Source organism: Blennius ocellaris (genome assembly GCF_963422515.1).
Source record: "Blennius ocellaris genome assembly, chromosome: 19".
Lineage (NCBI taxonomy): Eukaryota > Metazoa > Chordata > Actinopteri > Blenniiformes > Blenniidae > Blennius > Blennius ocellaris.
The window spans coordinates 11,736,995-11,749,097 of record NC_137668.1 but is presented as its reverse complement, the minus strand read 5'-3'; the positions used below and the strand labels follow the sequence as shown (position 1 = coordinate 11,749,097).

The window sequence follows — 12,103 nt, the reverse complement described above, 5'->3', positions numbered from 1 at the left end:
TCTCTGAGAAGTCTGCTGAGGAATAATTACTGTAATTTCTAAAAAGGCTTACTCAAGTGTTTGGATCTGTGAAGGCTTGAATAAACAGTCACTTTAAAAGCACAAGGAAGCAGATTCATGGAGGACGAGCATGAAACAAACCCACTACATAATGTAGCATTTCTTGAAGGCATTACAAGAACCAAACCACCATTTTTTCATTTGTTACATACAAGGGTTTGACAACACAAGTTTGTTCTCTCCACTTTTCTTTTCTTTTTTAACACACTCACACAGACACACACTTTGGCAGGCTCTAATGCAGGCCTAAGTGGAAAATGGCCCTCATGCTCCACTTTGGGTTGGGGTAGCGGGATAGATGGAGGGGAGGTGAGGGAGGGCCTTTTTTTTTTTTTTTAAAGGGAGGCCCCTCCACATGTCTGACATGTTTCATGTACAGGCCACTGGTTGGCGCGGAGCACAGGCTTGCGGTAGGCTGTTTGTCTGCGTGAAGCTGGCATGGCCTCCCGTTCCCCTGCATCTGTTCCCCATTAGGAGAGCCGAGAGTATAAAGCAGGGAGCTGACACAGACTGGGAGCAGTCTAGTTCCTGCCTGGATCATGGGGTTTACTATCTGGCTCTGCGTGCTCTGCCTGCAGGCGAGCCTGCTGTCACACGCCCTCGACTGCTCGGGAGCAAGCCAGGGAGAGCTGTGTGTCAGAGGACGGACCGCAGACGCACAGGTAAGAGACGCACTTCTTAATGGATGTGATAGTTAGGGGAGGACAAGGGCGTTCATTAGGTGTCAGTCATCATCTGTTCTGCTGGGGTAAGTGCAGGCTGTCTGGACCTATTTAACTGTTGCTTGCTTACAGTAAAGTACATAATAACAAACTTTAAAGGGGCTGGAGTGATGAGGTTCATGTAAAGCAAGTTTGCAAAAAAGCAACGGCCACGGCAACACAGTCTGGTGTGAATTTGGCTTAATAATAAATGCACAGAATGTGTTTTTAAATCATTTTGTTATTGCACCTATAAAATGCATATTTGCTATTTATTTTCTCCCCCAAACATGTCCTCATTGTCAGTATAGAATTAGTGAGCTCCGGCAGAAACAGTGTATCAACTAAAAAGAACAATAAGTTATTGTTTTTAAGTGTGCATTGTTAGATTTCGCCCATGCAGACACAGCGTGGTCAGTGTTTATACAGTAGCCCGGCCAGAGGAAACCAGTAACTGTGCAGGAATGTCAGTTCGTCCAGTCTGCCTCCTACAGAAAAGACAACTGTGACGATAATAGTGGTCAAGCCAGTTTCAGGATGGAAGCAGACATGTGCCGTCCAAGGCTGAACTATGCAGACATAGGAACATATAATCTGTTTTTCGTTTTATTTTTCAAACTGAAACAAAGTTTCATTGTAATGGTTTTCACAGCCACAATGCCAGTGCCCTAAAATATACCCCTCAATGGAACGAAAACCGTACTGAACCCCTTTTGGCTTTTCATGTGGCTGCCGGATTTTATACTTTAAACTTGTGGTCAGCATTTTTCTGTGGACAGTCCTCATGTTCTGTCCAAAGTAATCACTCTCATGTGGACAACGGACTCGACAGCTGCAGGAGAAAAGAGGATTTTTCAGCCACACATAAGAGTCTCACTTGCGATTCTCCATCTGAGCGACTTTGCGCCACATGTGTGCTTTTTTTTTTCTTTTTTCAGCCAGTATTTGTAATGTAATTACGGCATGCACGATTATAAGCTTTAAATGTGGTCAGGACTAACTAATAGCAGCAGCAGCATCTTTTCAAGGGCTATATTTGCTGCATTAGGTGATATTTGCCAGTTCCCACCAAACTCACTTATGTTTACGATGGAAAACATCAAATGGGGGAATTTATGGGACTCGTCAGCACATAATGGATGCAACAGCAGAGAGACCAATTGGAATTGTGGTGGGATTTGATGAATATTGTAAACATGCACACTTACAAAATATGCAGCTGGATTTTATACAATGGCAGATGAATCTTCTTCTTTCTGCTTGATGAAACAAGTGTTTAACAATTGTCTTTACTAACAGCAATGCTGTATGAGGAGATTGCTTCCACATTGGGAAAGCTTAAATGAAAATAATATGAATCCATGGTCACAGATTAAGTTATCTTAAACTTAAAACAGAAGAGAGATTGTATGAGGATGGTTCAAGAGTGACGAAATCAACATGTGAGGCAACGTAATAATAACAATGAGACATTTTTAACAGAATATGGTGAATACAACATTAATGCTGAGTCTTTGGTATGTATGTTTTCTCCTCAGTGGGATGACCAGAGACCATTACCCTTAGCTGAAGGACTGGTATGTGCCAACACCTACACTTTTCCTTCACAGTTATACTTTGGAGCTCAGTGTTTCCTGTTGCTCCTCTTGGACGACACCAATTTAGAGCACATTTAGGCTAAAGATAGTTTGGTCTGTGGGCAGAAGGTTTCAAAAAGGGGACAAAGGAAATGGATAAACAGGAAAATGTAATGCCATGACTCAGGGTTTTGGAAATTTACAAACACGACTGACGAAAAACAGACAAATACGGCTTACTTGGTCCATTGAGTCACAAGAGCAATGCAGTGTTTGCATCCCCGTAGTTTGTCACAGAAACAAACAATAACAAATGGATTATGCAATTAACCTGCAACCCCAAAGTGTGCAACTGTTGTGCCACACAGTCACTTCTAAAATATTGTGTCCCACATTGCTGGAAACTGAAGTAATCATTCAAATGTAGGTCAATGGCAATCACTGTAAGCTCTTTAACCGGCATTGCAAATGATTGCAAGGCAAATATTATGCAGTGAATGAAACTGTCTTTGTTTTCAACTGCCTGGAAAAAAGGAGAGGAAGCTATAATCAGAAACTAGGGGGGGAAACATTTATGTTTCCATTATTGTATAATCAGGCACTGTAGGACTGTTGTGATTTTACCAAGTCTTTTACTTTCCAACTGAGACCTGTTGGTTTTTAAAGTGACAGTTCATTTATTAGAGAAATGAGAGGATCAATAGCAGAGCTTTGATATGAGCAGATCAATGCAGGAAACCGTGAGACTCCTGACAATAGCAGTTTTGTTGATTTCCTTCTACTCGACAAAAGAAAGGAGAAATGAGGAGGACAGGATGAGAAAGACAAACGCTGCTCACTTGGTATCTACTGCACACAAGACTGGATGCAGCGTGCGGGAGATGTTGTTTCCCTCTGTGGTTGCGGTTCTGACTGTCTCATCTTTGTAGGTTTTGTTCAGACGTAAGAGACAGTTGGAGCGGAGAGGTCCCACCCACCTGAGTCACTTCAGCCTGCCCGGGGCCGTCGCTGTCAAAGGTTTCCCGAACACTCTCATCCAGGTAAACCACTCCTGTTAGTCACACAGGATTGAGCGAGCGAAAGCCAAGCGCGGAGGAGGTGGGGACTGGTTTGCAGCAGTGGCAGCAGCTCCTGAAGGTCTCTTGAAGTTTTAGTCATACTGTATCATCTGTATGTGCCGGCTTACAGAACTGAGCCAAAGAGACCACAGTTTGTGGCAGCTAAATTCCTAAAAGTACTATATAATCATGGAGCGATTTGCACAGGAGATGGGAACGAATACAACCCCCCCCCCCCCCCCCCCCACTCTCTTCTGCTGAAACATTTTAAACAAACTAAACCAACTGTCACTTGAGAATAAAATTGCAACAATCATGGAGTCGTTCAGTCAGTAAAGCTTGGTTTCATGTAAAGTAGTTAATCCCAGGTTGATTACTGGATTACTTGATATCCATCCACCTTGCATCCAGCCCCCATGGGTAGATTCAATGTCCACAGTGCATCACATTGAAAAACACAATTCAATTCAATTTAATTCCATTTAATTCAATTCAATTTTAATACACTTTATCTATCCCTTGGGGACAATTCAAAGAGTCTCGCACACTGAAATGCACACCAATAGGCATTTTCAATTCATCGTAGAGGCTTTAATGCATGTTTTTGAACTGTGGGAGGAAACTGGAGTACCGTTAAAAACATGCAATGTACAGGACAAACATGCAAACGCTTCACAGAAAGGCCCATGAGCCAAGCTCAGAGTTCAAAAAGTCAAAGACTCTTTTTATTTAGTGGGTAACCATCATACTTATAGTTGCTTGTTTACAATTACAGTACCAGTAATTACAATTGTCTTTATTAGGCTTAATATTCAGTTCTAATTAAGTGTGTTTCAGTACAGAGAAATATTCCAATGTATTTCATGATATCTCTTCTCCAATCTAGTATTTGTGTGTGTGTGTGCATGCCTGCGTGCATGCGTGCAAGAGAAAAAGAGAAAGAGAGAGAGAGAAAGAGAGACAATAAACCCTCTGTTTGTGGTTTTCAGGCTGATAGGTCCAGGCGACACTTGATTCAAGCTGCAAATAAGAAGAAGAACAAGCGTAAACCCCGCGTCGGCTCCTTCTCCCTCCTTAGCAACGACAAGAAATCCACTCCCCTACAGGTGAGTCACCATGGCAACCCCTGAGTGGAGGAACAGCTGGGGCAAATAGGCCGGATGTGCAGCAGAGTTATAAGGCCACGTTACTTTGTTTTGTTTTTCTGGATCAGCTTTGGCACACTTACCTCCATCCAGCTATTCAAGTGGCCTTTTGAGACAGATGATAGCCTTTAAGCTGTGCAAGAAAAATACGTTATGTTCATGTACAAATGAGTTTGCCCCATCAACCGAATTCCAAAGCCGTAACACGGGGACTCTGATGCATCTGACTTCAGTTTCAGGTGACCAGAGCGAGGAGACAATTGAAGCTGGACCCACCCAAAAGGGGTAACTCGGGTCGCTCTGGAGCTTTCTCTGTCCTGGTGAGTCACCACATTGTACATGATAATTTACCAGTGAAAAGGTATAATATGTGCTGATTATTTAAATGATGTGTGTGCCTGTGCTCTCCAGGGTGATCCTCAGGGCGAGGGTCTGAAGGAGCAACCGAAAGAGATCCAAGAAGACAAGTGATGAAGAATAAAATGTTCCTTCTTATTTCTGCAAACCTTAAAGGATGTGCGTTGTAGAAATGTGTCCTGATTTTAACCACGACATGTAAAGAAACTGAATATTTGTCTGAAAATCATTGCATTGAGAGGTCTGATGTTTATTTAGTATGTTATTTAATCATCTTAATATGTGTTCCTGCCATTATTGTTTCAACTGTCAGCCAGCTCACATTTATCAGCCATTATGCACTTATGAATGCTTTTTATTTTAATGTCTAATATATTCCTGCATGTTATTACATCACAAGGGATGCCATGTTATCACTGTAGTTTGCCATTTTGTTGTAATCTATTTAATCACAGATTCTTTATGGAGATTGGGGATATATTTTTGCAGAAATATTTCCTGTGTTGTTGTATCAGGTTTCATTAAAAATATTCCAATAAAGGTTTTGGAGTTCATCTGGTTGAAGTTTGAACTAAACACTTGTTGATTTTTCTAAAATATTCGATCATGTGTCTATCTTTCATACCAGCTTTATCTAACCAAATATGAGAGGAAGCTGGAGTACTCAGACAACAACCTACGCACAGGGAGAACATGCAAATGCCACACAGAAGTCAAGAAAAGTACTTACTGAGGAAGTTTAAATGCCGCAGTAACAGATGGAAAGTGTTACAGGTATAGTGCTTGTTGGCACTGATGGCAACACTATAAACCAGCAAGGCCCTCTTTTCTATGAGAGGTTTGACTAATCTATTCACATTACAGCCGCCAAGGGCAAAAAGCAAAAAAAAAAAAAAAAAGGTCTAAATCTAGTCCAGACCATCTGTTTCAGGAGTCAAACTTTGTCTATTTAAATATCTCAGGTCATTTTTAATTCATTTGGCCGGGAATGGGAAAGCAGTATGGTCTGGAGCAGAGAAAATAAGTTTGAGTATTTCTGCAGGACACTGATGCAAATATACGCACAAAATCAGGTCTTTGGACTCAGCTGTGCATTGTGGTTTCCACATATTTGCAGCATTTAGGAATAACGATAGAGAAACAGTGCTGTACTATGATGAATGTGGTTTAAAAATCCTGGTAGTAAAAACAAAAGCTAAAATTGTACTCAGGTCCACCCAAACTGAAAACACCAGACAACCCCAACTAAAGACAATCCAATGACAAAAATGAGCCAACAAATAGTGCAAAGCCATCTAAATGAATAGTATGAGTCATCCACCCCCGCTTACTGATCAGAGGGTTAAGCTCATGACGTAGACATGCATTGCTCACAGCCTCATTATTGTGCTTTTTTTTAAGGACGAAGATGGAAACAAGCGAAACACAACTCAACTAAATACTATTTTTAAATGCCACTTTCATCCCAAACACATGGTTGGTGCTAAATATGCATCAGAAGCTCAAATGGGACAATATAGACAAACTGTAAAGCCCTGGGCAGATTATACAGCCACAAATTCACCTCAATTATCTCCTTGTGAGTATTTTTGGTGTTGTCTGGGTGACAAACCACTACAGGATGGCAATGAGATTTCTCTGAAACTCAAATAAAGAATAAGGAAGGATTATTCTCATTTAGGCCTAAAAAAAAGAGAGACAAACATTTGTATGATATCTGCATATCACATGAGTGGCTTTACCCCTGTACCCCTGAAGTGTGATGTGAAACTACCTGTTGAGCTGAAATGACACCACATATATACACACAAGTAAACACACAGAAAGAGACTCATCTCCAAATGCAAATATAAATGTAAATAGCCACTTTCAAAATAAAAACCGTTCTCTTGAAACGACATCCACTGGTGATCTAAATGTTAATTCAAGGGTCACCGTGGGTGGTCGTTACAAATGGAGCAGTGTTTTCAGTCATTATGGTGGTGTAATGGTGGCGTGGCATTGTTTCCACACCACATTGGCTTCAGTCATCCCTCTTGAGAACAAAGATGACGATAATGATGAATAACAAAGTAATTTGGAAGTCTCCAATCTATAGGGTTGTGGTAGGAAATGAGCCAAGTGCAGTGACATGTCAGAATTTTCCATGAAAGCTGCTCAGTCAGGTTCCTATGTAGTTAGTGGCTTACAGTCAATGTCCTCGAGCTCTGGAAACCACTGAGTAAGTATTAGTTTCTTCCTGATGGGAGAATCCCAAACAACATGCAATGTGGGGAAAAGACAGTCAAACACAAGTACTATGATAGTGGTTTGGGGTTTGTTCCTTAAAGAATATAAGTTCAACTTAGAGACGAGAACCACAAGAACTCTTTAATGATTAATCAGAACCTGAAAGAGTCGGAATCACAAAGCTTTTATTGTCTTTCTACAGAAATACATCAATTGTGTTTTAAAGGACACATTCGACATCAAAGACAATCAAATACACACTTTAAGGAACATAAAGTTTCCTTAAAGTTCAGCATGACACGTTTTGACATGATTTGATAATTTTTCTGCACCTGCCGTCCTCACAACAAGATGTTTACAAGTTAGAGAAACAATAATGAACATTTGATTACACAATATTAGGAATCGGATTATGATGAGTACTATGTACAATCAGTATTGCCAAGTCAGTGAGAGGTGAAAATTTTTTTGTTTGTTAAAAAACACATTTTGAGAAGTCCATTTATTATAAGTGTACCAGTTATAACAGTTACAAACTATATGTGGAGACTTGTGATGGTATTTCAAAGTAAAAGCATGTAATTAGCAAGTGAAGAGTGCTCCTTGTTATTACCGTAGGCAGTTACTAACAATAATGTCACGGACAAGAAACTCAAAGAAGCCCAGCATTCAATTCAACCAAAAACTACCACGAGGGATGTGACAATGCAGTGCAGGGTGAGATTATTGGAACAAAGCAGTTCAAGCTCATCCTTCCACATGTTAAAACAACTCTGGTATGAAATATTTTCAGTTGTAGAAATGTCTGTTTTCAAATTGGAACGGTTTTAGTTTAATTTTTAAGCAGGGCAACTTTAACATGTAATGACTGATCAAACGAAATTTGAATAAATGACAAATAGCCCTTAACTTCATTTTTGTCACAATGACTTTGTCTAAACTACATTTGCAGCATGACTGACAGCCAAGACGAGGTCCTCCCTACTTAGTATTCCCATAGTGGTTCTCTTTTATTTGTGTCTTCCCACTGACCTCAGATCGTGACCACGCTTTCAGGCTGAATTTGACTCCTTCCTTTCATCTCCTGCCACTTCCCATCAGATCAGATACAGGGCGTTGGCTGTCTTCCCTCACCTCTTGTCACTCCTCTCCAGTCTGACATCATGTCCCCCAAGCAGCTTCCCTAACTCTGGCTGTCAAAACTTCCTCAAACTGCTGTCATGGTGGCCCGGCCCTGTCACATCACCCTGACCCGAATAAAAAAAACAAAAAAAACAAACGCAGGAGAGTGGAGAGAAACAAAGATGGAAATGAGATTTGTGTAAGTCCTCAGTAACAGTGTTATGATGTCAGCTCAATATATCAACCTGCTGACCTTTGAAAATGTATGGCTGTTGGAGGGTTATTTATGGCCCGATGCAGAATTTATTGACTTTTCAGGCACAGTCAGACCTTTATTAGAAAGAAAGCCTTCATGTGCATGCCCCAGGTTTATAGCTTACTAAAACTTGGTCAATTCTATATCCCTATATGTGCAATTTGCTTGCATAACTATCATGTAATTGTGTATCTTTGAAGTGTTCTCACACACACACACACACACGCATGCACGCACGCACGCGTACACACACACACACACACACACACACTTTACTGAGTGTGAGCCTCAGTTGATGCAACATGCTAAAAAAAGAAACAAGCTGATGAAAACTAAAATTATTTCCAACCTGGCAGCTCTCAAGTGTTAATTCAGATGAGCCAAGAAACCGTGGTGAAATGCACACATATACAGTTAGTTCCTTATACTTAGATTACAGTAATAAGCTGGGGGAACAAAGGTGACAATGAAGAAGCATTTTGATCATTTATTTACTTAAGGAATATGGTAATTGGTATATTTAGACTGACATGTTAAATTGATAAACCATGAAAAACTATAAATTAAGGGCACTGTCAACTAAGTTTAAAGAGCTGGGTGCCTTTTTCGGAAATAGATGTTATAGCTGGAGAAATCTAAACCTGATATTGAATTCATGAAAAAAAAGAAGACATTTTTAAGATATAGTCAATCAATGTAAATGTCTCTGAGGGGAGGGAGAAGGTCTATTTATCATCACTCTGCCACCCTCATCACCCTCTGCAGGTCCTTCCTGTTTTCCATTTCACATTATATGCAAACAGTACAGGAGTTAGTTTGAAGGCTTTCTACGTACGTACGTCTGAGATGAGCTTGCCTCGGGTCACAAAGGAAGTGCAGTCTCTGCTTGATTTTCTTCACCGTTTAATTGGATCAACGGTGAAGCTGATTCTCTCACTTTGAATATGTCAGAGGGTGATTGTCTGTTTGTTAGTGACGTGATGGACTGATAACCTGCCCTTGGTATATCTCAGACAGCAAAGAGAAAACATCTCAATGGAGAGATTTTTGTGTTTATGAATAAACAACAAAAAAGAAAATGTTGCCCCGTGCAAAATGAATGGGTTAACTCGATGCTATATTTGCTGCAAGCTTTAAAATCAGTTTTCTGTCCCTTAAACTGGTTTAACACTGTTGTTTTGAATCAATTGAACAACTGACACGTGACTTTCAAAGTACCGCAGCATGGATGTTATTTCGATTAGGGTAGGCGAGCTATCTTAATCCCTTAACAAGAAAATACATTTATATGGAATTGAATCCAAGAAACTGACATGTTTCAAACATGTCATTTCGTTATAGCAAAATGTTTGAATTGTTCACAATGGGGTTTTTTTCTTTTATTGGCAGCGTAGCCTAAATAATACACAAACAATTAAAAAAATAATTCATGTGTTCCAGTTTCATGGGGAGTGGAGGGGGGGGGGGGGGGGGGGGGGTGACTTCATTTATAGCACCTAACTCACCATATAACCAGAAAGTGTTTCCATGCCAGCGACAAGATCCTGGATACCATTGTCTTGGCAGGTGTCTCTACATTCTTCATTATTGGTCATTCACAAGGAGAGAAGTGGCTTTCAACTCTGAATGAGTATAATCACAGACATTTTGATAAGTTACACAAAATCTGGGTGCTGAAACGAACAGACCTGAATGAGAAATGCAGAATTTTGTCACCTGGCAATTTGTCTGTGTAACTCTCCTTGAAGTTGATGGATGCCTGCTGAGTCACTGCCACGGGCCAATCTCTGCCCTGAATAGTCCATTGAAGCATAAAATATTGCTGAGTTTAACCTGCTGCCCACTGTATAGATCTGTGAAAGCTGATTTATTAAGAAAGGAATACTCACTGACAGAGTGAATCAATTTTATAGATATAGATTAGAACAGCACGGCAGAGAGAAGGGATGATTAAATGAAAATGAGAATTGTTTTTAAGAACACATTTTGCAAAATAGGAAGACAAAGCATACTTTCAAAGGGCTGGTGATATGATTCAAACAGTCTTGCTGAATAAGTTGCACTGTAAAATTCACCTACCGGTACATAAACAGGATATGCATTTGGGGAAACAAAATGCTGGGAAGCAGATCTGCTTCTACTTGAGCCAAAATTGCTGAAGAAAACTTTTTTTTTTAAAAACAGCCCACACCTGAAGAACAGCCCACCAGAGGGTCCAACCTGGTCCACAAGATGACCTTGAAATGTGTATAAAATACAATTGAAAGCAATCATTTCAATTTCTTATTAGCTGTATCTAATCTAACTCCCTAAGGCTTAGCAGATGTAACATAACACTGAGATCCAAGACCAGACAACCTAGCATAGTGGCATTAAAGACTTATTGTGAAAGCATGCATTCTGAATGATGCAGAAATCATGCGCCGTGAGAAATGACCGGAAGATGACCGAGAAAACCAATATCAATCTGAACAGAAACACTGTGGCAGGTAAATCTTTCAAGAAATTTAATTTAAATAAAATAAAAAAGGAAGCATGAAGTCATTATATTTTTCAATACAAAGTAATTCAATGAAGTTCAAAGTGATATTTTGCACTACAGACATCGGCAACACAAGTACAGATTGCCTTTTTTTTGTTTAATCTTAGGTTTTGTATGACTATGGTTAAATGTGCTTCCCCCTCTTGGTACTAAAACAAAAGGAAAACTTTGGAGATGTGATTTATAGGTTATTTCACTCTTGCTTTATTCGCTGAGATCAAACTGGGCTTTTGTGGCCCGTGGCCTAAAAGGAAATTGACGTCCCTTCGCTTGGATCTCTTTAGTTTGACACAAAGGTTATCTTGGGATGTGAAGTGGACAGGGCTGTCAGAGGAGAGAGGAGCTGAGGACGACAGCACTGGGGATACAGCAGGTGGAGGAAGAATTTAAATCAGGCTGTTGTTGTAGATGAAGCCACAAAGTCACAAACTTCTCCATACAGCTTGTGCAAAAACATTTGTCTGAACGTGGAGCTGTGGCGAGAGTGAATGGAGAGGGAGGAAAATGGTGATACGGCATTGCTTCACTGTTGCCTGCAGCCACCACTTCATTAACTTTGAAACCATTTGTGGAAATTACAAAAGCCCTAAACTGCTACAATTATGTTGTGTAGATGAAAACGGGTGGAAAAGGACATTACATTCCTCAGTTACATTCCTCAAGGGTGCCAGGATAATGGAGTGTCACGGACAAGTAATAATATGTACTGTATAAGCAACAAGGAGCAGCATAACATGTCCGATCACTGTCTATGTCTACAAACCTCTTCGGGGGTGTTTGGTAAAGAGTGAGGAGAAAAGTAATTTCAACTTGTGGTTCGAATCAGAGCCTGCAAACATTTTCAAAGTCAATCTCTTTAAAAAAAAAAAAGAAGAAGAAGAAGAAGAATAAAGTGGCACAAAACAGCTTGTGATTACTGGGAGTGATAAAGTCCTGCAAGGTAGCACAGGCAGCAGATAGAAATCATGTCTTTATCTCCCAGTCTGGAACTGAATGTGCAGCTCTGTCTCATCTTCATCTCTCTGTTATCTGTCAAAGATTCTGCGCAATAAGCAC

At 40.3% G+C, this 12,103-nt stretch overlaps 1 protein-coding gene across 1 annotated transcript; it reads left to right on the top strand.

Annotated features, from left to right (window-relative positions):
* The first annotated feature begins 441 nt into the window (after nt 1-441).
* Nucleotides 442-5,452, top strand: LOC308143819 (uncharacterized protein). The gene is made up of 6 exons (XM_080514740.1): nt 442-722; nt 2,300-2,338; nt 3,268-3,378; nt 4,386-4,502; nt 4,775-4,861; nt 4,953-5,452. The coding sequence occupies exons 1-6, from the start codon at nt 600-602 to the stop codon at nt 5,010-5,012; spliced, it is 537 nt and encodes a 178-aa protein (XP_080370866.1). The 5' UTR covers nt 442-599; the 3' UTR covers nt 5,013-5,452.
* Nucleotides 5,453-12,103: the final 6,651 nt, after the last annotated feature.